At 50.8% G+C, this 26,133-nt stretch overlaps 1 protein-coding gene across 2 annotated transcripts; it reads right to left on the bottom strand.

The window, feature by feature from the left end:
- Positions 1-685: 685 nt before the first annotated feature.
- Positions 686-24,743, bottom strand: NYAP1 (neuronal tyrosine phosphorylated phosphoinositide-3-kinase adaptor 1). Of its 2 annotated transcripts, none has more exons than XM_042475949.1 (7): positions 24,194-24,743; positions 22,409-22,639; positions 9,041-9,336; positions 5,781-7,058; positions 4,669-4,875; positions 3,953-4,062; positions 686-2,028 (listed from the first exon to the last, which is right to left on the bottom strand). In XM_042475949.1, the coding sequence occupies exons 2-7, from the start codon at positions 22,597-22,599 to the stop codon at positions 1,771-1,773; spliced, it is 2,340 nt and encodes a 779-aa protein (XP_042331883.1). In that variant the 5' UTR covers positions 22,600-22,639; positions 24,194-24,743; the 3' UTR covers positions 686-1,770. The 2 variants fall into 2 exon arrangements, with proteins under 2 accessions (XP_042331883.1, XP_042331884.1); XM_042475950.1 differs by lacking the exon at positions 24,194-24,743 and adding an exon at positions 23,139-23,163.
- Positions 24,744-26,133: the final 1,390 nt, after the last annotated feature.

Below are 26,133 nucleotides of genomic sequence, written 5' to 3'. Positions count from 1 at the left end.
CTGCCGCACCAAGGAAGCTTGCAGCAGTGAGAATGTAGACTTTGCCTCCATTGCCTCTGCATCCTTTCCTACCTTGGCTGCCTCCTCTAGGTCTATAAGACTACAACTTCCACCATCCCCAGATCAAAGTTACCCAGTGGGTTTCCATAGCCAAGCAGGGATCTGAAACTTGTCTGTTCCTACTTAAGTCTTCTCCAAAACATTTCCCCCCAACTTTTTGTGTTGTTTTCCATGAAAGGGGAATATAAAAAAGTTAGCTTTAAGAAATTCTTTAAGTAGAATCAGTTGGAGATTTTAAAAAGCTGAGCAAAAGTTAACTGAAGTGAACTAAAATTTAGGCATTAGGACAGATGTAGGAACAACAACAAAAAAAAAGCAGGTCACTCTTTATATCTTGTAAAGAGGAGCAGATTTGGGTTTGGTCTTAATGGGGAAAGGGGTCTGAAGAAGTTCATTTTCCAAAGTTTTCTTTTTTTTTCTTTTTTTAAAATACAAGACAAATTAGAAAATTGTAGATTTTTAAACATAATTACTGTAGAGTTCCATTTCATTGTGGCTTCACGTTTTGTCGTTTATTTCATTTTGTTGGTAAATGGTTTGTACCATTTTCAACAGCTAGGAACTGACAACAGGAAAGAGCCCTCAGATATGTGTCACGATCTGGGAAAAGTTGCTTTTTTTGGGGGGGGGGGGGGAAATAACAGACTTGTAGAAACTCTTACTGGGAGTTTTGCCATCCAAAAAGGCCCCGATAATGACAGGATTTGGCTTTATAGTTCAGCCTCCTGTGACAGCCAAACTTCAGGTCTCCCTACTTGGTGTCTCTTCCTTCCTCCCCAAAAATCTTCAATGAACATGCTTTTGCTCTTGGCTCCATTGCTTTTCTTCCCTCCTACCTTCCCCAATGTGTTGGACTATAGTTCCCATTTCTGGTTGTGGGATGATGGGAGTTGTAGTTGCCTCCAGGTTGGATAAGGCTGCTCTGGGAAAAACTGGCTGACCACATCTCCACAGGAGCTCAGCTTCCCTAAACAATTGTAAGAAGCAGAAGAAAGGGTCAGTTACTTCCATGGGGTGGGAGCAGAGGGACCCTCTGTGAAATATGTCTGCTCAACCCCCTTGATCTGCTTTCCCTTCCTGTCCTTTCTCTGCGGTGGGCTTGTGTTTTTTTGGCGACAGAAGGAAAACAGCACGAGAGATTGGTAGTGCTCCTGGCACTTTTAAGCCGAGCAATGAAGGAGTGTTGAGAGGGTGGCATGGTTCAGCCCTGACCACCATGCACACATGCGTGCGCACAAACACACCATGGCCATTGCACCCAGCCCAGTCTCCTAAGAAAGTGAGAGAAGAGGCCATTGTGGAAGTCAGTCTTGTCAGCATAGGGCTGGCATGGGGTGGACACGTCTTGCTAACAGGCAACTGTGGCTTGCCTGTGATACCCAGCCATCTCCTGGGGCTGTGGGCATCCCTGCCAGCCAGGGTTCTTCAGGGCGAAGCAGCTGCTTTTTTGGCCTGGCACCTCCCTTTTCTTTTTTTGATAATCCAGGATATTGTCCAGAAAGAAAGAAAAAAATTAAGAGCATTGCCATCCTTCATGAAAAATCTCTTTCCGGCCACAGCTTAGCGGAGGGGGGCGGCGATGCCCCGGATGGCCCACGGCTTGGTCTCTGTTGGGTTTAATGGGAGAGGGCAGGGGCGGCATGCTGCCTGCAGTTTGGCCCTGCGCACAAGGCACCGGTTCCTCCTTGGGGCTCAGCCCCCCACCGGCTGTCATATGGCCGTGTCCCAGAGCACTGTCTGCTGGCGGCGGCAGGGCGGCGTGCCGGACTTGCGGTTCTCTGTGTTCCTCCGCCAGCTGGGCAGGATGGGCATGCTCTCCTGCTTGCAGAGGCTGCGCTCTGGACGGTGCCGTGCTTTGATCTCTTTGCAGACGCACCGCTTGCGCTCAATCACCTCCAGCAGCTTGCCGTCCCTTTCGCGAGAGCTGGGTGGGACCCCTGGCACCGGCAGTTGCACGTGCTGCAAGGCCTGGGGGGGGGGGGAGAGAAGGAGAAGAAGGGGTGCTGTGAGGATGAGGGGCAACAAACGCTCCCACTATGCCCACCTTTCTCCATTCTCCTTCCCCATGTGGGTTGACTGGGTTCAGGGAGCCTGGCTTTTACCAGGTTGAAAAGGAAAGAGCAGGGTGTAGCTACAGCTCAGGCAAAAGGCAGGCATTGCCCCCAAATGCCATATTCAGTGACCCCAGATTTTTACCATTGCATTTGCTTAAAACCTCAGGTGAGCATTTAGAAACACAGTTTAGGCACTAAAAGGAAAGGGGCAGGCAAAGTAACCAAGGGAATTTGAACACAGGTGCTAACCATTTTCCATGTCTCACTTTCTGGGATGCTAGAAATTTGGAGACTGAAACACTGACTGGGGGGGTGGGGGGCAGAATTATTACTGAGGGGCAGTGTCATTATTCGTCCCTTGGCTATATCCCTGGAAAAGAGCTGGCGGGGGATCCTAAAGCTTGTTCAGGATGGAGGCTGGATGGCCATCTGTTGCGGGCGATTTGATTGTGTATTCCTGCATGGCAGAAGGGGATTGGACCAAAGACCCTTGGGGGTTATCTCTAGGATTCTAGGTAGGACTGAGCAGTGCCCACAGGCCCCAGGAGGCATTCATGGCCTCCTCAGCTGTTAAATCAAGAGGTCAAGAAAATGCAGCTACTGGCTACATGTGGCTCCAGACTTGAACATTTCAAAACATTTGCAGTACATTTTTTCATAAACTTCACCAAGACCATCTCAAACTGCCTACAAACATGACAGCTTGTCTCCCTTCCCTCCCCATCGATTTTATTTCCACTACAAATGGGCCAAAAAGGTGACGTTATGTCCAGCATGCCAAGACATGTCGCGGCAGCTGGGCCCCAGCAGTCCCCCCTCCCCCCTTAAAAGATGACAGTGGGGAGCGATAGGGAAGACCCCTCTCCCTGACTCAAGAAAGCCAGGGCTGGCTCTCAGAGCAGGCTGGACCTTGAATAAGGGGCTGCTGCTTCAGTTCCTTTGGCATTTGGAGGCACCACCTGACTGGCCCCGGAGCCAACACCCTAAGAGTGCCAAAATGCAGGCAACCAATACCTGGGGGCAGGTCTTTTGTGAGGCTATAGATCTTAGTTGCCCCTTCAAGACCAGGTCATTCCCTCCCACCCATAAACAAACTAGTGTGAGGGTTGCCACTATGGAGATTATCGCACTGGCATTTATTCCCGCGCTAAGCACGGGATGTAAATGCACAGGGACAGATTCTACTGCGTGGCTCCATCCCTGGGCAGTACTCATCCCATACCCAATCTCCCAGCCCTTATAGAGCTGTGTGATAGAATCCATCCCTGTGCGTTTACATCCTGCGCCTAGTGCAGGAATAAAAACCAGTGTGATAATCTCCTAACTTTAGAGGGCACAGGGAAGACTCAAGCAGAATGGGGTCCAGGTGCTTTATATTTGATGTGATGATGATGTGGAAGAAGAGACCTCACATAAAGAGCCCTGGATACTGGCTGCTTTACCTCGAGTCCAGGGCACTTTACATGCTTAAGAGTTTAGCATGCAGCTTTATGTGTAGGCTAAGGACACTCTGGAAGTACAGGTGTCCCAGATTGCTTCCTCTCATTTGGGAAGAGAGGAGGGCATATTTATAGCTCTTAAACTTCTGATTCGCACATTCTCCTGCTCCAGCCATTTGGATCCCCACAGCCACCCACTCAGAATTAGATGAAGCCCCATTCCCGACTGCATCCCCTGCTTCTCTTTCCAACCTTCACCCTGAGGCAGAAAACCTGACCAGTCCCTTTCCCTTCCCAGCATCTCACTCCCTGGGTTGGGCATCTTCTCTAGTTCTCCTGGCCAGACTAGTCAGGCTCTGGCCTGCCTTAGAGAAGCCTAGCATCGGTGTTGTGACGTACCAGGCTGGCTGGGTCCCGGGGGTGACTGCATGGCCTCTGCGCGTGAATCACGGCGTGTCGGACGCCAGAGGTGGATGCCGAACGGCCCAGTAGGTAACCGCTGGTGAAATCTGGGGGAGGGAATGAGGGGCAGGAAACAGATTGTTGAGGAGTCACAGCCCAATGAACTTTCCCGCTCCCCAAGACGCTTCCCCTGTCTCCTCGCATCCCCCATCATTCTATTAAGAGACAAGTGGCTAGTCCTGTGGGCCAAGGATGGAGCTGGGAGAAGAGGCTCCTTGGCCAGTAAAACAAGGCAACCACACCCCTTTCCTTCTCCACCCAAATGGCAAAGGGGCCAGAGAAAGGGATGGGTCCCCCATGAGTGGCCTTTGTTGGACGGACCCTACATGAACAGACAAACAAACAAACAAGCCAACATCTGTGTGCATGCTCATCTTTCTCTCTCTCTCTCTCCCCCCGCTTGCTGCAGTCTGTCCTCATTTGAAGGTCACCTGCTTCTCTTTGCAGCTGCATCAAGTACAACTTCTGCAGCCAAAACCAGCCAAAGAACAAACAAGGATCTTTCGCCGTCTCCCTGCCCTCCCCATTGCAAAGCAAATGCTCCCCCCAGCACACACAAACGCACGCACATGCAAAGAAGGTAGCGTGTCTGCCTGGCATAGTTTCTTCCAGAGGAAGGGAGGGAAAGCACATGCTGGGCATCCTGGCCTCACCTCCATTACGGTGACAGGCAGGGAAGGTCTGGCAGGGGACAGGCAGGTTTGTCCTCCCCGCTGGCATCTTGGCGTGAGCTTCAGGCCCCGGCGTGCGCACAGGGATGCTTGACTGCAGGGGCCCTAGCCCAGCCTTCTCTTCCTTCTCCATTTTGGTGGGCTGCGTGCCATCACTGCTCTCCCAAACCTGTGGGCCCTCGGTAGCCTCTGCAGAGGTGGAAAAAGAACTTGTGGGCCCAAGGCAGAAACACCATTGGGAGAAAAAGGGCCCCGGGGAGGAGGCTCAACCAAGAAGGGTTTGAAAGGGGAAGACTCCCAGATCCCCTTCTCAAGGCTCAGTGCTGAACAGCCTGAAAGGCAGACCACCATTGAGGGTGGGCAGGGGTCCTTCGCATAGGAAAGACCTTGGGAAGAAAGACCTGCTGCTTCTGCATCTGAGTGGAAAGAAGGGTCATTCCTTCCACCACCGAGTAGAGCCCCATTACTTTTGCCACTGAACAGGAGCCCTCATTCTTTCTGCAGCTAAGCCCACATTCTGTCCACCACCAAGTGGGACCCACTGCTCTGCCAAAGACAGGGATGGGAAGAGCGGAGCCTGCAGGCAACACAACATTCCCCCAACCTCATTTCTTTTGCCCTGAAGCCTGTCGTGGGACTTCTCTGATGCACAAAAATGTTTCTTTCATTCCCTCTCCCTCTGATTTTTGGGTGAATATTTTGTTGCCTGAAAACCAGTCAACATGGCCTCAAGCCACCTGCAAACGCAGCTGTTGAGTCTCCCATGCCCCAGAACTCCCAACCTCCCAAAAGTCTTTTTAAGGCCAAGAATTGTCAAAAATGGCATGCAGAAGGGATGTGATGTCACTTTCAGAGTACCTGAATGTTGCACCTTAATTTTCACTCACAAAGGCAAAAATTACAAACCTGTGACCTAACAGCAGGGCTGGCCAGCTGCCCCTAGACCAAGGAGACCAGACCCTTTAGCGGGAGAGAGAATTCCTCCCCTGTAGGCTGACTGGGGACAGGAATGGAAGTGCTGTCAGCTTCACTTTCCTTCCACCTTCAGCCCAGACAAACCCAGAAGGTTTTAGCACTCCTTCAGCCATACTCACTCTCTGTCTCTTTGCCCTTCCGGCTGGCATAGCCCATCCTCCTCTGTAGCACCCACCCGAAGGGCTCCTCCTCTCCCGCCGTGCGTCCAAGTTCATCGCCAGACAGAAGATGGGAGCAGGCGATGCTGGTCAATGCCCGGTCCTGAAGCTGGATCTTGACCGCCGCTGAGGAGGCAGCCTTGGCACCTGCATTTTTGATGCTCTCGTAGGCCGGTGGGCGCTTCATCCCCACACAGGGGGCAGGGTAGGTCCAGACCATGCCCAATGGTGGGGACTCGGGGAGCGTACATGCCCGCTGGACCTGTTTACACGACGGGACGGTGGAGGGACGGGTGCAAAGCATGCCGTGCAGGACCGAAATCTCTTTCTCTGTCTTCTGCTCAGCAGGGGCAGTGTGAGTGGTCACCTTGACCGCAGAGTACACCATGGTGTAGGAAACGGCCGGCTTTTCCTTCACCGGTAACATGGATGGGAGGGGGGTGGCCGGTGGAGGAGCTGGAGCCTGTTTAGCTGGCGGGCCAATGGTGCTGTGGGAATTGGGGATTTCCTTCTCAGCTTTGCCCTGGCCAGAGGGCTGCGGAGGCAGTGGTGTGGAGTGGCTGCGCGCACGGCCAGAAGGACACAAGGCAGTGCCCTCACCTCCCCGCTGGTGGTGGTGGCTGGGGACTTGAGGGGTCATGGGAGTGGACGGAGCCTCCTTGGCATGGCACAGTACAGGTAACTTGGAGCCTTCTTGGCCACTGGCCCCTTTGTATCCCTTCTTGGCCTGGGGAAAGGCCAGCAGAGGCGGCCGGTGCTGCAAGAGGTTGGGAAAGGGTGGTGGGATCTCACAGGGGGAAGTCTTGGCATTTTGTGCTGCCTTGGCAGCCTCTCGTTTGGCCGGCCGGTGGCGCGGGGAAACTGGGTCCCCGTTGGGACGAAAATCCCCACTTTCCTCGGGGAGTGGGTACTTCATCTCCTCGTAAATGGCTTCGCTCTCATCGGAGTCCTCGTCGGCCGTGGTGGGCGGCTGCGAGGGTGGGCCAGGTCCCCGGAAAATGTCCCCCACCATCTCGATGTAGACGGGCTCATCCTCCTCTGGGTCAGAGCCCTTTGCCTGGCTGTGGGCAAAAGCACGGCCATAGCGCTGCATGGCTCCACTCAGAGGGGGCCCCGGCAGGCGCCCCGAATACGTCTCATCAAAAGAAACTGACAAGTGGGTGTTGGGGCTACGCTTTGGTTTCTGCGGAGGAACCTTGCGCCCAGAGTCTTTGCACTCGGCACTGGACTTCTGTGAGCCTGTGACAGAGGAAAGGGACATGAAGGAGGAGGAAAACATGAAGATTAGAGCATGTCGATAGGACAAGAACACTCACTGCTTAGCTCTTATTTCCAAAGCTCAAGAGAAGTTTCCTCTTTGGACTACAATGCTCAGAACCACTGTCAACAGCAACACTTCAGCCATCTTGGCCAAGCATTAGTCATGCTGGCTAAGAGGGGTGTATACTGGGAGCTAGAGTCCAGAAAAGGGGAGTTTACTAACAGCCTTGGTGCATTATTAAACAAACCCGGCAGGCAAATGAAAAGACACATGTGTTTTTGTTTCTCTCTCCACATGACATTGTTCTCTTCTGGTTGTAAAACTGTGGGAGAGGGTTGTAAAAGTGTCCCATTTACCAAGATGAAATAATTGGTTTGGCAAAATGATGCTTTTATAATGCTCTCCCACTGATAAGCAGTATACAAATGTACTTTCTATTGCTATTGCAGAGAACGAGAGTCATGTAGAGGGAGAGAGAAACCACATGCTTCTTTTTATTTGCCTGCCGGTTTTGTTTAATACTGTAGCAAGGCTCTAAGACTATTGCTTCTCTAATAGAAAGCACCCTGCTGCCTTGTTCAGACTGGTGCTTGCCCTCCCGTTGCTTCCCTCCGATTTTTCTCCTGCTAATGTAGGCAGATGGTGGCCCGGTCCTGGCCAACACATGGTTCTTTTGCACTCATCCCAGACCAGAGGAGACCTCCCCAGGCCAATGACCAGTTGCTCCAAAGGGAGGTTGACTTGCATTTCTGCAACTGCTGTACAGACAGCAGAGGCAGAGAGGGAAAAGAGCCAAAGTGTTGCCTTAATTTTTAAAAAGCTAGAAAGTCTAGTTCAGCTGTATTTATGTTGAGAGGGTGGCATACTTAGTGATTCGTTTTAAACTGGCATTTCAGTTTACCTTAAATTGCTACATGAAATGCCTTAATAAAGGAATAAACCCATCCCATGGTTTTCTTATTCCTCCTCCCTCACCTTTTGCCTTTGTTTGCCTAAGCTCTGGAGCAAAGGAAATGGCTGCAAGAATCTTTGAAAACTGTCCCATCGCCTGTCTGCTCCCCAACACCTTCTTTTGCTATTCTTTTTCTTCTCCTGCTTCTTTACAATTCCCTACCCTCATTCTTTCTTTACGCTTACTAGTTATGGTGAGGATCCCAGCAAAAGTCCCAGGGTTAAGAGCTTTGTGATTTAGTTTCCTGGGACGGATGTGGTGTCGGGCATAAAACACAGCAGAACCATCTGGATGATAAAAGACTGCTACCTTTCCAAGCTATCCTTACTACTTTTGACCTAAAGCTACTAGTAGATATGCAAACAATACAGCAGAACTAGGCTTTGAGTAAAGGACCAAATAACTAATGTTAAAACATGTTGACCCTTTCATGCCGTGGATCATTTAATAAACAACATATGTCTGTAGAAATATTGATCCTGAAATTCCATTTTAAGTCAATCAAATTCATTCAGAAGCTCGTTCAATTTAGTTGCTTCCCTTTTTGACAGCAAACAAATGAATTTCCAAATTAATTCACCAACTGATTGATTTTTGTTAGTCCCTCTCACTGACTGCAAGTGATACGCAGCCATCCTGACCAGTAAACCCAGATGGTCCCATCCTCCTTCCTTGAATGTATCTGACTCCTTTTTAGAAGTGGCCTCCATCACGCCATCTTGTGGCAATGAGTTCCACCATCTGACCACATGCACCAAAGTCCTTCCTTTTCCTGGTCTTGATTCTCCCACAATTCATGTTCAACAGACATGGTAAGGGAGGAAAGCTTCAGTCCAAGTACTTGATCCATGCACTATTTTATACATCTCTGTCAAATCACCATCCTGGCAGGTTTCTACCATTGTCCTGTTCCCATTCTGTTGTTTCCAAGCCGCAGTGCCGCCACCGTGACTGGCATTGAATCGGCTTTGGTCAGCTTTGTCATTTTGGAGAGCAGGCCGTTCTTACCTCCTCTCTTGCCCCCGATGGGCTCCAGGCAGGCCCTGGCCTCTGCGCTGAGCTTGGTGCTGGGGTGGCGCTTGGGCTTAGTGGGCGGCTTCCGGGACCCAGCGGCCCCGTCTCCTGCGCTGCTGCTGTCCATGCTGCCCACCGAGTGGCAGGAGAGGGAGCGAGGGGCCATACTGCTGGCACAGGGATGTGGGGCATGCTCCTGCGAGGCTGGCATGGTCATGAAACCCATCCTGAAGTGACGGCGGAAAGAGGCTCCCTCCCTCACTTTTCCCACACTGGGCTCCTTGGCTGAACTGCAAGAGAAGAGGCAGGAAGGGAGGGACATGGTCAGGTGGGGGGCAGCCAGCAAAGACCCCCCCACACACACACACAAAAGGCATGCCTTTATATTCCAATCCTGAAAGGGCAGGGAAGGAAAAATGGAAGACAAGTCCTATTGGACCAGACAGAAAAGGGGCTCTCTGTTGTTACCAACATCACCAACATTTATTTATTACTTATTGACTTAAAGTATGTATATATTCAGAGCCAGCCTGGTCTAGTGGTCTGACTCTCTGAGACCAGAGCACAGAAACCTACTAGGTGGCCTTGGGCAAGTCACACTCTCTCAGCCTCCAAGGAAGGCAGCGGTGGCAAACTTTCTCTGAGTAACAAGAAAACTTTGCTAGGGTTGCCATAAGTCAGAAACGATTTGAAGATGCACAACGAGAATTTATGTGTTGCATCTCAGCCCCGAGGTGGTGAGCAAGAGATTATTTTAAAATTGAAATAATAAAGAGATAGCAGTTTTAAAAACAAATAAAAATATTGGTTTCAAGAACTTTAAAAAATTAAACTAAAAATAAATTGAAAACACGTTAGAGATGGATGCAGCCTTCTTGGCCCTTCTGCAGTTGGAGTGCTGCTGCAGAGGAAGCCCTGTAGCAGCACATCAACACAGACCTAGGTTCTTGTGGGTTGACACATGAAATAGGGCTTCTGACAAAGATCTCAAATTTTGGTCAGGCTAAGTCTATCTGATATCATTACCACCCATCCATTTGTTGTTCCTACACTGGTACTCATGGCAGCTTAGAAAAATTAACCATGAAAAACATGCCCACCTCCTCAGACATAAGTAAAAATGTCCAAAGATATTGCTAAAAGGCAGCTACACTATCTAGAACTGTAGAACTGAAGCCTTTTAAGGCAAAAGTCAATAAAAGCACACACTATTAAAAACACCTTGCAGTCAGTTCCTAAAAGCCTGTCAGAACAGGAAAGTTTTCACTTGCTGACAAAAGAAAAGCAAGGAAGGGAAGGTGTCCCAAAGCCTGGGAGCATCCTCCAAGGAAGCCCTGCTTCACAGACCTCCCAGATCTACCTGTGAAGGTGGTGGGGCTGAGGGAAGGGCTTCTTTCCCCAAATGTCTTAGAGACAGGCTCATATCGAAGGACACAGTCCTTGAGAGAACCTGGTCCTGAGCTGTGTAGGGCTTGAGAATTCATAACCAGCTCTCTGGTTCCATGCGCTTGTGCAAAATCACCCTTCTGCTTGTGCAGTTTAGCAGCTGATACACAGAGGCACACTGGACTTTCTGTGTTGAACGGGGGCATATCTCTATCATAGCTAGTAGTAACTGATATCTCCAATGCTGCATTTAAGGTAGTTGGCATGGAAATCAAATCAATAAGCTAGTAAATAGATACTAAATAAATTGCAAACAGATGGCTAATTTACTGCAACAGACAGCAGAGAAATCTTAGAATCGGGGAACTGGGAGCCACTGTCTTAAGACCTCTGAGGAAGGAGAGCCCACTGCCCTCCAAGTCAGTCTAATCCATGTAATGTGCATGAACCTGTCCTTTGCCCCAGATCGTGAGACCTGAGAAAACAAACAAACCCAAGTTACTGAAGTACCAGACATATATCTGAGAACAGAAACACAGAGATTCAGGAAGTGGCTGGGAAGAAGATGACAGAAGCAACATTTATTGTTCCAAACCAGGCCCATAGCAGATGGCACCAAATTCAAAAGGGTAGCTAATATCCCAGAGGACAGGATTGGGATTCGAAATGACCGTAACAGATTAGAGAACTGGACCAAAATTAACAAAATGAATTTCAGATGAGAAATAGAAGGTACTAGACTTCGGCAGAAAAAATGAAATGCACAGATACAGGATGGGTGATACTTGGCTGGCCAGCGGTGCATGTGAAAATAATCTAGGAGTCTTAGCAGACTACAAGATGACGATGAGCCAATGGTGTGATGCAGCAACTAGAAAAACCAATGCAACTCTATGCTGCCTCAACAGGAGCATAGTGTTTAGGTTGAGGGGACTAATAGTGTCACTCTGTTCTGCTTTGGTCAGATCTCACCTTGAATACTGTGTCCATTCTGGGCACCACAGTTCAAGAAAGATGTGGACAAGGCAGCTGAAGTATGTCCAGAGGAAGGTCCCCCTTTTTGAAGCCAAAATCCCAGTTTGCAGCCATCACAAGTTCCATGTTGTGCTACAGCACAACGGGTGGCTATCACCCCTGTCATTCGAGTAGGGAATTGTCTTCAGGTTTTCACAAAGTTTAGACTGAGGAACTGACTAAGTTCTGGACTAAGTTAGGGCCAGCATTCAGCAACTCAGAGACCTCTTTCAAGTCCAGATTACAACCTGAATTCACCACTTTGCTGACGTGGGAGACACCAACCGTCACTCCAACATATACTTAACATGGCACTTCCTTATCGAGCAGGAAGGCATCACGTGCTTGTGGGCAAAAGAAGAGGACACTGATTTTAGACACATCTGTAAAACCTCCACTCCCAGGTTTTTGAAGTTGTATTCTAAGTTCCTGATTTCTCTCTCTCTAGGTTTTGCCTATAAGACTGCTTAACAGCCGCTAGAATGCAAGAGGGCATCAACTCACAAACCTTAGAAGATGGAGGATCTTCTACCAATCTTGTCCTCAGTCCTACTCAGCCATCTTTCACTGGGCAAATTTCTAGATAATAGTCCAGAGTGACCAACTGAGAGCGATATTCCATCCTGGACACACCTGATCTGGTCTAATTCTGGAAGCAAACCAATTTGGCGGAGGTTGGTGAATACAGGGACATAGCCAGGATTTTAGGAAGGGGGGGGGTTTCCACCATTATAATGGGGCTTGGGCGCGGCAGCGCAGCAGCACGCACCATTCATCTTTCTAACGGAAGGGGGGTCCGGACCCCAAGAACACCCCCCTTGGCTACGTCCCTGATGAATACCTGAACACAAGACCACCAGGAGGACAATTCCACTGGATCTCCAGGTAAGCCTGAGAAAGGAATCCTGTCTGAAACTCCAGCTATCCATGCCTGCCAGTCAGAGTTGGCAATACTACATAGCCATATAGAGACCATACAAGGATGTGGCTCAGTATAAGGGCATCTTTCAATGCTGCTATTCAGAAAGCCCCTGACACCTGCAGGAAGAGCTGGGGAAGACTCCTGTCAGAAAGTTGCGCAGAGCCACTACTACTGCCAATCAGAGTTGGCAGTTCTGGCCTAGATAGACAAAAGGTTTGACTTAGTACAGTGGCAGCTTCCCCTGTTCCTGTGCAGATGGCCCTAAATTCATTTCGCCCAGTGGCATTTCTAGGAAACCCTGGTGAAGAGCAAACACTAGGTGAGGTTGCTTAGGAGAAAGCAGCTTCCTATGTTCCTGGGTTCCCAACTGCACCTAGATTTGGAAACCAAACAGGGCCAGGCCTTGGATCAGAGGCCGACAGAAGAGAATCCTGGGACAGAATGAGCAGCATCCCTAATGACGCCTGATCTGGTGTGACTTTGGAAACCAAGCAGGGTTGGAGATGGTTTGTCTTTGGGTGGCAGACCACTGGAAGGGAACAACAGGGTTCTCCAGGCCAGGCAGGGACGTAGCCAAGGGGTGGTCCTTGGGGTCTGGAACCCCCCTTTCCATTAGAAAAATGAATGGTGTGTGCTGCTGCGCCGCCGCACCCAAGCCCCATTATAATGGTGGCACTTAGTCTGGACCCCCCCCCTTCCTAAAATCCTGGCTACGTCCCTGGGCCAGGCTAGGAAATTTCCCACCTGAAAGCTAGAAAGTCATGGCTGCTGGCAATCAGAGCTGATGATACTGGGCTAGGCGGACCTCCAAAGGTCTGACTCAATGTTAAGGGCAGCGTCCAGTGTTTCTGCTACTTCCTTCCAAGACTTCTGCTACTCTTTCTCAGTCTTTGACTAAGCCCTGATTGGAGCTTGGAGAGGACAGAGGAGGGAGCAAAGGGGAGTGTGTACACATGCGTGTGAAAAGGAGAGTATTCTTAGCAGCAGTGGCAGGGTTGGCACTTCCCACATTGGCAGTGGTGAGCTCACCCTTGGTTTAAGTTTGAACATTTCAAGAGCCATGCAAGCTGTTTTAGAGAGAGAATAAGATTCAGCATAGAAGGAGGCAAAGGAGGAGAAGCAGAGAGTTGGCCAAAGGAGCCAGGCAAGAGTCACACACAATTTCTGGATGCTGCTAGGTTGCCCTCCTAGCATTTCCTAGCACCGGCTGTACCACAAAGGGCTTTTTTCTTAAAACATTTCTCATCATGCTTCATGCAATGATCTCAGGGCAGCATGTGATAACATCAATGTAAACAGTTTAAAGCATTTTAAAACAGTAAGTACTAAAACACTGACCATAAAAAGCCATTATAAACCATCTGACAAGTTAAAGCAGGATAAAACCAGTGACCCAGGACAAGTCACATGCTCTCAACCTCTGTGGAAGGCAATGGCAACTCTCCTCTGAACAAATCTTGCCAAGAAAACTCCATAAAAAGCACACAACAATAATAACAAACATGCATATTTGGGCAAAATCAGTTTGGCTGGAAAGACTTTAATACAGACCCATGTGTTTACTTAGCACAGGAATGGCACCAATCAGGCTTTGAAAGAAAGGGCCCCCCAGAGTCCAGCTGCATCTGGAGGGCTGCACACTTTCTTCTCTCCTCTCAGGATGGGAGGAAGCGGGGTTTGTTGTGATCTGAATGCCACCCTTTGCCCCTCCAGCCCATCTCTGCTCCGCTGTGGTGGAACTGGACCTTGAATGCCAGAGGGAGCCTGTCAGCTGCAGCTTAGTGGTTTGGGTCAGATGTTAAGGGACAACCCTCAATAGCTCCCACACATTTGTCCCTGACCTCATGAAACCACCAGAAGACTGATGTTTGGGAAGGCTGGCTATGGACTAGAAAGCCCTACCTAGCTTCAGTCCAGGCTGTATGACAGAGCACATCATCCCCAGTGAGCCTGCCTGCCTGGGCCCCAAGATTCTCAGGAGGGAACCTTCCCTCCTTCCCCCCAACTTCACTGGCACAGCTGGTGGGAACATGGGAGATGGGACCATCTCAGTGGCTGCCCCCAAATCAGGGGGCTCTGGAACCCCCTTCCCCTGGCGTCTACAGTGGCCCTCTGCCGGCAGGCAGTTTTCTTTTTAATTCCAACGTGATTTTAGAATTGAAGTTTTTTAAAGAAAGGGCTTTCAAGAGGTTGCTGTATTTTTACTGAACTGCTTTAAGCTCCTATTTATCTTTTTAAAATATAGATCTTAAATTGTTAATATTGTGAATAGTTTAATTCTTGGTAATTTTGCATGTTCTTAATTCAGTGTTTGAAATCATAGTCGCTTTGAGTCCCAATTTTGGGTAAAGGGCAGGGTATAAGTTAACAATAGCAAATGCTGCCCCTCAGGCCTTCCAAGGGGTCACATCCTCCTGGCAGCATGGTCCCCTCTCAAACGCCAACTGGTTCAGCTTTGGAGAGGAAACTCCACTCAAGGCCAAGGAGGCTGGACACCCTGGATTTTGGAGAATGGGGGCAGCAGTGCCTGGGGGTATGTGAGTGTGTGGTTGCATCTCTCTTTAGAGTGTGAACACTAAAGGAGGCCCGAGCCCTATTCCCGACAGGTCCAGCAGCTTGGATAAGCCCCTTAAGACTCAGACTAAAAAGTGGACATGAATTCATTGCCCACAGTGGAAGGAAAGTTGCCAGCTGCTGCTGAAACGAAAAGTGGCCCCAGATTGGGTCAAGCAGTGCCAGCTGCTAATGCATACCTGACTGAGGGTTCAGAGAGAGCCTCTCAGCCCAGCCCAGCCCAGCCCACCCTCACAAGGCCCCAGCCTCCCCTACACCATCTTTTGCATCCATCTCCCCCTCCCCACCACACACACAGACACAATATTGTACTTGCCAGCCATGGCAGCAGACTGCAGCAAAGCCAAGGGCCGGCGCCGCAGTGTGTGCTGCCCTGCACCTGGCCAAGCTCAAAGGGCTGGGTGGGGCCTCTCCTTAAATCTGCCCCATCTCCACCCTGACAGGCCTCCTCCACCCCACCCTCTTCCCAAAACGTTCGCTGGGGCCTTGCAATAGCTTGCACACGCATGCTGCCAATGCACACACCCGCCGCTGCCGCCGCCACTGCCACCGCTGCCTTTGCCTCCTGGCGCGGCAGCCGGAGAATCAGCCATGGGCAGCAGATGCTGCTGCTGCTGCCACTGCACCCCGGCAAGCGAGTAAACAAACCCGCCTCGGCTGTGCTCCCCGGTTTCTCTCCTTCCCCAGACAGAAAGGCAGCCGGCTGGCTGGGCCCCAGCCACTCTGGCATCGCCCGGTTCCAGCTCCTGTCCTCCTCCCCATCACACCAGATCTGGGCGAGACAGAGGAGCGCCCGCAGCATCAGCATCAGCAGGCACAGCATTCTCAGCCAGGAAGACAAGCAGCGCTGGCAGAGCAGCTTTGTCCCTTCGCTCCACCCTGGCACTTCCCAAATCTCTCCCCACACCATTAAAAATCTCTTAACCTACGGCCAACTTCTTTCTCCCACACCCATCGGGCGCCATTCTCTGGGACCCACATGCGCACATCCCTGACAGAACATGGGCTCCGATCCACTTGCTGGCAACCTACACATCAAGACCTGCTCCAGCCAGGAACTGAACCCAAAAAATTCTCTATGCATCTTCTATTAGGCCCCTTTGTTTGGATATGTAAGGGAGCCTCAGAGCAGCACAGAGTTGTTTGTCAGGCAGAATTCCTCAGGAACTTTGCAATCTCAAAACATGCTACCTTTGGAAGATACAGTGGGCCCTTCATATCCACTGGGGTTTGGTTCCAGGCTCCAAAGGGATACCAAAATCCATGGATGCTCAAGTCCCATTATACACCATGGTGTAGTAACATGGTTGGAATTTATATTTTTTTAAATATGTTTTCAAGCCATGGATGGTTCAACCTGTGGATAAAATAGCTGTGGATAGAGGGGCTGACTGTATTTTATATCAGGGTGGACAACTACGATGGCTCTCAAGGGCAGCAATTGTTTGCCCTCACACCATCCACAAAGAGGAAATTTCCTTTTATATCCCAATTTTCCCCAATATGGAGACTCCAGGTGGCTTACTGGTCACTTATTAAAACCAGAACAAGTTAAAATACCAAAGTATCAGGGAAAATACACTGAAATGTTTTTCAACTTATTTAAAAGCTATAGAATTAGAACTACCAGATATACATAGAACCATTAAAAGCTCACTGAAGTCATAAAAATGGGATTTCATAAAAGTGTTTATGCAGGGAAAGCCTGCAACTTGCAGTTGGCTCTCTGTATCCACAGATTCAAACATCTATGGCTTGAAAATATTCCAAAAACATATAAAGCAGACCTTGATTTTGCCATTTTATGTAAGGGCCACCATTTCACTATGCCACTGCATTTAAGAGGAATAGAACATCCACAGAGTTTGGTTTCCATGGAGGGTGGGAGCAATCCTGGAAGCAAACTCCAAATTCTCTGAAGATGCCAGCCAGAAATGCTGGCAAAACATCAGGAAGAAACTCTTCTAGAACATGGCCATATAGCCTGAAAAACCCACAAAAAACTAAACTCCAGTGGCTACCAAGGGCCCACTGCATTTAAAATGTCAGTCGCCAGAGGAAGCCTGGTTTTTCTTAGACAGAGGGTCAGCCTGGAGGAACAAAGGGCTGCAAAGTCTGGTTTGGCGGCCACATGGGGCCCCAGGATCATACTTTGCCCACCTCAGCCATTGTGCCTCAGCCCACACTGCTCAGTGTCCTTGGCATGGATGGGGCAGACTGGTCACTTTCCCAGCCTGGACCTAAGGGCCTTAGCTATGCAAAACCAGAGTTCTCCATCCATCTTCCCAATAAAAGCCATCCGTAGCCAGTGTACACTTGGGGCAAAGTGGTCTTACTCCCCACTATTCTGTCTCTGCCCCACTCATGCGCTGCCCCCATGTTCCCACCAGGCAAGGATGCCCCCTTCAAGCCCCTGCCTCCTTGCCTTCCTGGCTAGCCCCCTCAGCCTCCTGCTTGCCCAGCCTCCCTGCCATCTCCTCCTCAGGTTTTATTTGCTGGAGCGAAGGGTCCTGGGTACCAAAAGCTGGAGGATGCAGCAGGATGCTGGCTGGTGGCCCAGCGGTTTCCATGGAAACTGCGTCTGGGTGACCTGCAGGAACCAGGCAACATCAGCCTACTGGGGCCTTAACCCTTCGCATCCCAACAGCCGGAGAGAGCAAAGGGCTGGGGAGCCGGGTCTGGTTCAGGGGAAGAAGGGGGGCTGTATGTGAATCAAAACTTTAACAGACATCCCATGATTCAGCCTCTTGCTCTAATTTGGACTAAAACCCGTTTACTGTCACCAGGAACGTGGGTGCTACTGGGTCCAGCCATGGCTTTTCCATGCCAGACGAAGGCAAGGAAGCGGGTGGACTCTTGCACCTGGCATTCCTCTCCCCTCCTATCATTCAGTAAAAGCTGCCTCCCCAAACTCTTTGGAGACCACCTGGGCTCCCACCCGGCCTTTTTTGCAGCCCATAGGATTGGTGGACAGGGGGCGGTTCTGAGATGACTTTAGACCAGGCAGGTGGGTTTTTAGGATGAGAAAAACTGGAAGAAAGGGGACATAGAATACCATGCCTATCCCCAGACAGAGACAACCAAACCCCAAATCCCCCAGCCAGCATAGCCACAATGCCTCCTGGTTATAGTCCAGGGCTGCTGCTACCGCCACGCTACAGAATTAGTGCAGTTCAATACTGATTTAACTGCCATGGCTCCATCCTGTGAAATCCTGGGACTGGTAATTTGTTTTGGCACCAGAGCTCTTTGACAGAGAAGGCCAAATAGTTCACCAAGCCACAAATCCCAGGATTCCATAGCACTGAGCCATGGGAGTTACAGTGATGTCAAAGTGCATTAAGTCTGTAGCCCAAAATGGAAGGGAAAGAAATAAAGAAAGAAAGAAAGCCCTTCTGTTCTTAAGAGCAGATGATTCCAAGCCAGACTTTGTGAAGAAGGAAAACTTGGGAAGGGCCCAGTCATGGTACTGACATCATCAACACTGGAGTTTATTGCACTGGAGTTTTAATTTGGCATTAAAGAGAGATTAAAGCGCATTTAAAGCATCTCACAAATAAAGCGAAAATGGCGAGTAACTGCGCAAATGATGATCACATGCAATTGTGCAAATAAAGTGATATCAGAAATGCATTGTCACTGAACTCCCAAAAGTAAAAAGATGCATGTTAATGCCTCTTTGTGACCACTTTAATGGTGGTTTTTGTGCAACATCGCGAGAAATCGTTTCACGTAATTACATGATTTTTCCGGGATGTTCACAATCTCCTTCATGTGATAAACTCCACTGACTCATCTTCTCCATGGTTGGCCTGCCCTGCAAGTGCCTTTCCTTTCCTGGTGGCCGTCTCCCTCCTGCCAGGGCCACTTGTTCCCTGGCCTTAGGTCAGCAAGCAAAGAGTGGTTCAGGCAGGTGCCCAGGGGCGCCAGCACCCTCCAAAGCATGGACGTCCAGGATTAGGAGGACACATTTGACCTCTTGAGCTAGAATGCAGAAGACAGCCATTTCCCCACTGCCTTCCACAACCTGCCACATTTCCTTCAACAACCATTGTCAGCTGGATAGGCTGAAGAGGTGAAGCTGGAAACATCTGGAGAGAGCGCCAGGTTGGCGGAAGCTGGCCTGCTTCAGTTCTTTGCCATATGCTTCCATACAGTGCTGCTTCTTGGAGTGAGACAGATGCAAAGTAAGCTTTCCATGACCTGAGCTGCTAGACAGGGATGGCCTTCCTCCCGTTCTAACCTCTGTCAGCTCCAGCCAGCATAAGTAGCAATGAGAGCTGATGGGAATATCAGGCCAACAAGTCAGAGGCGACAAGCTCCCCAGCCCTGCGTTAAGTCTAACATCCTTCTGTTCCAGAGACTAGGACCCAATGGAGCAATGGATGGAAGCTCCAGGAAGAGAGATTCCACCTTAACCTTAGGAGGAACTTCCTGACAGTAAGGGCTGTTCAACAGAGGAAGATGCTCCCTTTGAGTCTCCTTCTTCAGAGTTCTTTAAGCAGAGGCTGGATGACCATCTGTCAGGTATGCTTTGGTTTTGAGTTCCTACATGGCAGAAGGGGGTTGGACTGGATGGCCCTTGGGGTCTCTTCCAAGTCTACCATTCTATGAATCATGAGAAGGCATGAGTCAGCATGATGCTGGGAAAGGTGGAGGGCAGTAGAAAGAGGAGGAGAAGACCGGAAACCAGATGGCTGGACTCAGTCAGGGAGAGCATGGGCCTGAGCAGGGCATTTGAAGACAGCTGGGCTGGAAGGTGTCTCATCCACAGGGTCGCCATGAGTTGAAGATGACTTGAAGTTGAGAGCAACTAACAACAAGAGCCAATCAGCCAAGATAAAAGATAAACTTTGCAGAAGGCCAGCTGCAGAATTGATGCTGCCAGGTTCCAATTGCAATTAGTTTCGGATTAAATTTATAAAAAGAAAGAAAAAAGGAAAAGAAAAGGACCTGAAAGAAGATTCTAAAGCTGCCCAGTAAAAGCCAACCCTATTGAATATGCCTTGCAAGAGGTCAGTTGTAAGACTGCTCAGGGAAACAGGGAGAGTTACAAGCTCCGCTCTGCAAAAATGACCCTCTTAAGCAAGGACATCAAGAGAGGGGCATCTTCGGTTGGGGCGGGGGGCTTCCCCTTTGGGCTGGGACCCCTTCCGTATCCGTAGGAGGCCATGAAATTGATTTCAAAAGCCTTCCGGAATAAAAGGGCCATTCTGTCAACAGGCAAAGGCTTTTTCAAAAAAGAAAAAAATCAACAGGCTTTTGGAAGAGATGGCTTTCAATTGTCTCTACTGTTTTTTAAACTGCTTTTTATCATTTCGAAGTATATGTTTTAAATTGTTTTAATATGGAGTTTAGTTTAATTCTGCTTTAGGGTTGACTTTTTAAACTATAATTGTTGTAATTGGTAAGCCACCTTGGGAGGAAAGCTGAGTATACATGATAAAGATGAGGCTGATACAGATATAATAATTTCCGCAGTCAAGAAGATGGGAAGATGAGCCCATTATCCATCCTGACATACTAACTGCTCTTCCTTCAGCCTCTGATCCTCAGAGCTTCAGGAGGTTTAAACTTAGGAGTGGGCAGCCCAGGGCCCAAATGTGGCCCCAGGGCTATTGGGGTGGGCCCCCACCACCTCCTAGACTTTTGTGGGGTTTTCGGGCTCTGTGGCCATGTTCTAGAAGACTTTGTTTCTGATGTTTTGCCAGCATCTGTGGCTGGCATCTTCAGAGAATGCTGGCATGCAACTGAGTGGGATACACACACACACACACACACACTTTGTGACCCTGGGTTGGGAGGAGTGATTTCCATATTAATCTGTATATTTTAACAGGAAAGAAGAAACCCTTAAAGGAAGCAAAGTTTGGCTACCAGTGCTGAAAAATACAAAAATCAAGACCCAGCAAATGCAAATGAAAGCTACTCAGAGTCAGGGGTTTTCCCAGCAAACAATGGCTCTCTAATTCAACAGACCCCAATCCTCTTTGCATCTCCTCCCACCTGGAGGCCTTGCCATTCAACAACACAACAATACACAGATTAACATGGAAATCACTCCTAGTCACACAGTGTGTGTGTGTGTGTGTGTGTATTCTACTCTCTTCCATGCCATTATTCTCTGAAGATGCCAGCCACAGATGCTGGTGAAACATCAGGAATAAACTCTTCTAGAACATGGCCCCAGAGCCCAAAAACCCACAAAAAAACTATGGATGCTGGCCATGAAAATCAGTGGCTTCCAGTCCTGTGTCCTGTCTCCCTCCAGATGTTTTGGAAACCAACTGCCAGGATCCCTCAGGAGTGGTCCCAGGCTGAAGGGTGAACACCTGGGAGGTGGCAGGTGAACATCTGGGGGGCCTGAGCTGGGAAGGCCAAGGGGCTTTAAAGCACAATGAAACCCCTTTTTAAAAACCCTCAGCTTGTTTACCTTTTGAAAACTAATTGAAACTTAGCATCTGATCTGGAATCTCTTCAGAATCTTTAGAATTTATCTTTTTAAAATGCATTTTATTCTGTTCCTGAGTGATGGGTTTTAATACTGAAACAGTTTAATTTGATTTTAATGCTCACTTTTTAAGTTTTTAATTGCATTCTTTTAATTGTTCGCCACTTTGATTCCCAATTTTGGGGGGAAAGTGGGATATGGTCGTCATCATCATCATCATCATCATCATCATCATCATCATCTAATAATTCTTCCACATTTTGGAGGAATGGCGGGGACCGCGACATGGCGTAGTTGTGCTCAGAGGGCAGATGTTGACAGCAGAAGGATCCTAGAATCCTAGAATTGGAAGAGACCAGAAGGGCCATCCAGTGCCCCTTCTGCCATGCAGGAACTCTCAGTCATAGCATCCCCATCCAGCCTCTGTTTAAAGACCTCCAAGGAGGGAGACTCCACCAAAATCTCCAAGGAAGGAGTTCCCCTGTCGAACAGCCCTTACTCTCAGGGAGTTTCTCCTAATGTTGAGCTGGAATCTCTTTCCCTCTAGCTTCAATGCATTGTTCTGGGTGCTATTCTCTAGAGCAGCAGAAAACAAGCTCGCTCTATCCTCAGTGACACCCATTCAAGCATTTAAACAGCATTTATCATATCACCTCTTAACTGTCTCTTCTCTAGGCTAAATATACCCAGCTCCCTAAGGGATTCCTCATAGGGCATGGCTAAAGTCATAGGGGATGACACCTTGGGCACATCCTTTAAAGTGCGGGCAAGAACCCAGAGCAGATTCACTGCCTCTCCTTCTGATATTAGAGCCACTGTTCTCTGCTGGACCTTGGAGAGGAATGCTGCTAAGATGACCTCCCCCTTTCTCTTCCCTAAGACTTTTCAGTCCTTTAAAAGTCAGGCTTAAAACTGGAACAGAATCCCTGCCTCCCACTCTCCTGGCTTCTGCTTGGAGTTGCACCTGGTTCCCAGCGCCCTCCCTGCGGTGCCGGCCTGCCTTGCCGCTGCTCACCCCTTCTTGGGCTCCTCGTCCTTGCTCTGTTTCCACTCCACCTTGCTCTTGCGGTACAGAAGGTTCATTTCGTTGTGCAGAAGCGCCCCTGGGTTGCAGGTCCGGCTCAGGGCCCCGTAGGTCCGGCAGCCCCAATCCTCAATGAACTGCAGAAAGACGGAGATCAGGGCTTCCTGGGGGATTGCATTCATCTTCCGGTGGCCGGCAAAGACGGAGAGCAAAGGGGCGCACCTGGATGGAGGGGAAAGAGGGCGGTCAGGGGCCAGGGCTGCCAACATGGGCATGTATTCCTCAGCTTCCTTCAACCTGGGGCTCTCGGGAAGTGTGAACTGCACCTCCCAGAATCCCCCAGCCAGCTCCCAAGGGCCTCAGGTGGGAAGAGGCTGGTATCATCCTGTAGCCAAAATCCAATTCTTACTCCCAATTAGGCCCACTGAATAAAAAGGAACCTAGTAATGATGCTCCAGTATGCAGCATGCTGTAGTGCTTTGAGAGTTGGCCTATGACTCTGGAGACCAGGGTTCGAATCCTGGTTCAGCCACAGACACTCCCTGGGTGACCTTGGGCGATAAGACACATTCTCTCAGCCTCAAAGGGAAGGCAACAGAAAACCCTCCTCTGAAACAACCTTTCCAATAAAAAACCATTCACGTGAGGGTTGCCATGAGCCAGAGATGCCTTGAAGGCACACCGTAACAACAACAAATATTAAAGCCATCCCCTTAAATACCTTCAAAGGCACTGGTTCCTGTCAGATCCTGGAAGCTGAGTGGGCTTAGCCCTGGTTAGTACGGGGATGAGAGACTGCCAAGGAATCCCTCTGAGGATTCCTTGTCTGGGCAGACTCTTAAGAGGTCCATGGGGTCGCCATAAGAAGGCAACAGGCAAGATGGAGGCAGATCTAGGAAACACATGGAAAGCCCAGCTCCCCAAAAGAGAGCCTTGGGAGGAGGGAAAGAGAGACTTGGACAGCCAGGGAAGAAGGAGCCTCCTCCTCCTCCTCCTCCGGGTCTGTGTTTCCAAACCTTTCCCACATTTGCTACCTGCAAGACCCCTCATCCCTGGGGCTGAGTTTCTGTGGGCCATGTCTAGGAGCGATGGGAGTTGTAGTCCAGTGGCTCTAGACTGGGGGGGGAGGTTTGGGCTAGCTGCCGGTGGGCCTCAGGTGTGGCAGGAGCCCGGGGAAGGCCCCTGAAGGGGGGGGGCCTGGCCTGGGGTCCCTCCCAGAGGATGGAGGGGCCAGTCCCTGGTGGGGATGGGCCCCACTGGATGCAGCTCCCCTGGACTGGGGCCACCCCAGGGAGGGCCGGGCAGCCTGGGCCCTTCGGGCCTGCCTGGGGGGCGGTGGGCCTCGGGGGCGGCTGCGGGGCTGGGAGCCTGGCCCTTTGCTGGGGGGGGGCACCTGGGAGGGAGGCCTGGGTCTGTGTGGCCCCGAAGGGGAAGGGCCCCTCCTGCTTCGGGATGCTGGGGCGCTGCCAGGGAAGGCAGGCAGGCAGGGAGGGTGTGTCGGTGGGTCGAGGCCCCCTCCCTGCCGCCGCCCCCCCGCTCGGTTGCCTGCCTCCCTGCCGCCTGGCCGGTTCTGGGTCTGGCTAGCTGGCCCTCCCTCCGGGGCCAGGGCCTTCCTCCTCCTCCTCCTCCTGATGGATGGGGCCGGGGGCTTCTTCTTCCTCCTGCTCGGCCCCCCAAAGACCCCTCCCTCCCTCTCCCCGGGCGTTGCCTTGGCGACGGATGCAGAGCAGGGCCAAGGAGGCCCTGGACCACCTCCCTGGGCCCTTGCTGGCTCACCTGCCCGGCCAGAAGCAGCAGCAGCAGCAGCAGGAGAGGAAGGATGCTCGGGAGGCTGGCGCTGCCTTGGCTCCAGCTGACGCCGCCGCCGCCGCTCTCCTCCGACTGACGCAGCGCCTCCTCCTCCGAAGGAGAGCGAAGGGGCGGCGGCGGCGGGGGAGGAGGAGGAGGACCCCGGCCCGCCTTGCCTTGCCTTGCCTTGCCTTGGGGTCCCTCCAGAGTCCGGCCGCAGGGGGGGGGGGGGTGCTCTAGGCGCCCCTGCCTGCCTCTTGGGCCTGGCGAGACCGCAGCTCCCAGCGGCCCTCGTCTCTGCCCCGGGCCTCTTGGTTCCCCCCAAAGCCCACAGCAAGCCCCCCCGGGTGGGTTAGTGGGGGATGATGGGAGCTGCAGCCCACTTCGGCTGGGGAAGGAAGGAGGCTTAGGCGGAAGAGGGAGCAGGGCAGCCCTGGCCAGCCATCCCCCCGCTCCCTTTCTGTGGCCCGGGCTCCTCCTCACTTGGGCAGCCTGCTCTCCGACCCATTGGCCTCTTGTCCCTTCGGTCCCTGCAAAGGCAAGGCTTTGGACCCGATGGCCCTCGAGGCCCCTCCAGCTCCGCTTCTCCAGGGCACTTGGCTGAAAGGCAGCCGGGCCACTCCTCATCCCTCGCCATTGGGGGCCTTGGCTCTTGTCCTCGATTGGATTCTTCCCGGATTTGAGGACTGTGTTCTCTCTGGGAATCTCGAGGTCCTCCAGCAGCACAACTCTATGCTCAACTTGAACTAACAGTTGCCCTGAAAGGCCTCGCTAGCCATGCCTTTGCAGCCCCTCCAGCCCAGGGAGGGCCAGGGCCCTTGGCCCCAGATCCCTAGAGAGGGCTTTGGGGATTTGCAGTGGTCCCAGAGCCCCAGCCCAGGGGTCTTGTGGAGGGAGGAGGGTATATATACGCTGGAGGCGGGGGGGGGAGGAGTAGTAGGAACCCTGCAGGCTTGCTAGCCATCCAGGCAGGCCATGCTGGCTCTCAGTCCTAGAAGCCTAGAGCTGGAAGAGACCCCCTCAGGGCCCTCCCTGGGACCAATGGCCACCCAGCCTCTCTTTAAAAAACAGCCTCCAAAGAAGGAGACGCCACCAGCCCAGGAAAGCTCCTGCTAGTCTCAAAGGTGGTACAAGATCTCTACGTAGCATCATCATCATCATCGTTGCATCTGAGGAAGTAGACTGAAGGCTAGGGAAGCTCATACTGCCAACCTCTTTCTTTCAGTGAGTCTCAAAGGTGCTGCAAGATCTCTCTATGGACTGATTCCACAGACTAATACTGCTATATATCTTTGAATTCTGCTCCTTGAGGGAGTTTGCTCCTCTGTCAAACAGCCCTTACTCTCAGGAAGTTCCTCCTAATATTGAGCTGGAATCTCTTTTCCTTCAGCTTGCATCCATTGTTCTGGGCCTCTTCTCTGGAGCAGCAGAAAACAAGCCTGCTCCGTCCTGTTGGAAGATGTTTGCATTCTCTTTTCCCCAACTTAGATAGACAGGGAATTCCTGCATGCCAGCTCTCCTCTCTCTCTCTTTCTCTCTCATTCGAACTCCCTTTTGGGACTGGCTTTCTCGCCAAGATTTTCAACGGAGAGCTGCTGTTTCCCATCTTCCTGCTCTCTCCACTTTCTTTGAAAGATGGTGAGATAAAGACTTATTTTCTACCTGAACTATTATTCACTAGCTATCTTCGGATATGGCCCTTTATGTCAATATAGATGAAAGCCATTAGTAAACTTTTGTTTCTTGAAACTACAAACTCTGTGAAGTCAAAGGCTTTCATGGGTTTCGTGGGTTTTGGGGGATCTGTGGCCATATTCTGGAAGAGTTTGTTTCTGCCGTTTTGTCCTCCTCTGAAGATGCTCTTAGCCACAGATGCCGACGTCAGGAAGAGACTCTTCCAGAACATGGCCCCAGATCCCCAAAACCCC

The sequence above is a fragment of the Sceloporus undulatus genome, chromosome 6 (genome assembly GCF_019175285.1).
Source record: "Sceloporus undulatus isolate JIND9_A2432 ecotype Alabama chromosome 6, SceUnd_v1.1, whole genome shotgun sequence".
In the NCBI taxonomy this organism is placed as follows: Eukaryota; Metazoa; Chordata; class Lepidosauria; order Squamata; family Phrynosomatidae; genus Sceloporus; species Sceloporus undulatus.
This window is presented reverse-complemented; position numbering and strand designations above follow the sequence as displayed.

Excerpts from the sequence above, each read along its gene's own strand:
- NYAP1 (XM_042475949.1), bottom strand. The coding sequence starts at position 22,599 with ATGAATGCAATCCCCCAGGAAGCCCTGATCTCCGTCTTTCTGCAGTTC. Across the intron at positions 9,337-22,408 it reads GACGAGGAGCCCAAGAAGGG|TTCAGCCAAGGAGCCCAGTG; the intron begins GTGAGCAGCGGC and ends CTTCTCTTGCAG. Across the intron at positions 4,876-5,780 it reads GAAGGGCAAAGAGACAGAGA|AGGCTACCGAGGGCCCACAG; the intron begins GTGAGTATGGCT and ends CCACCTCTGCAG.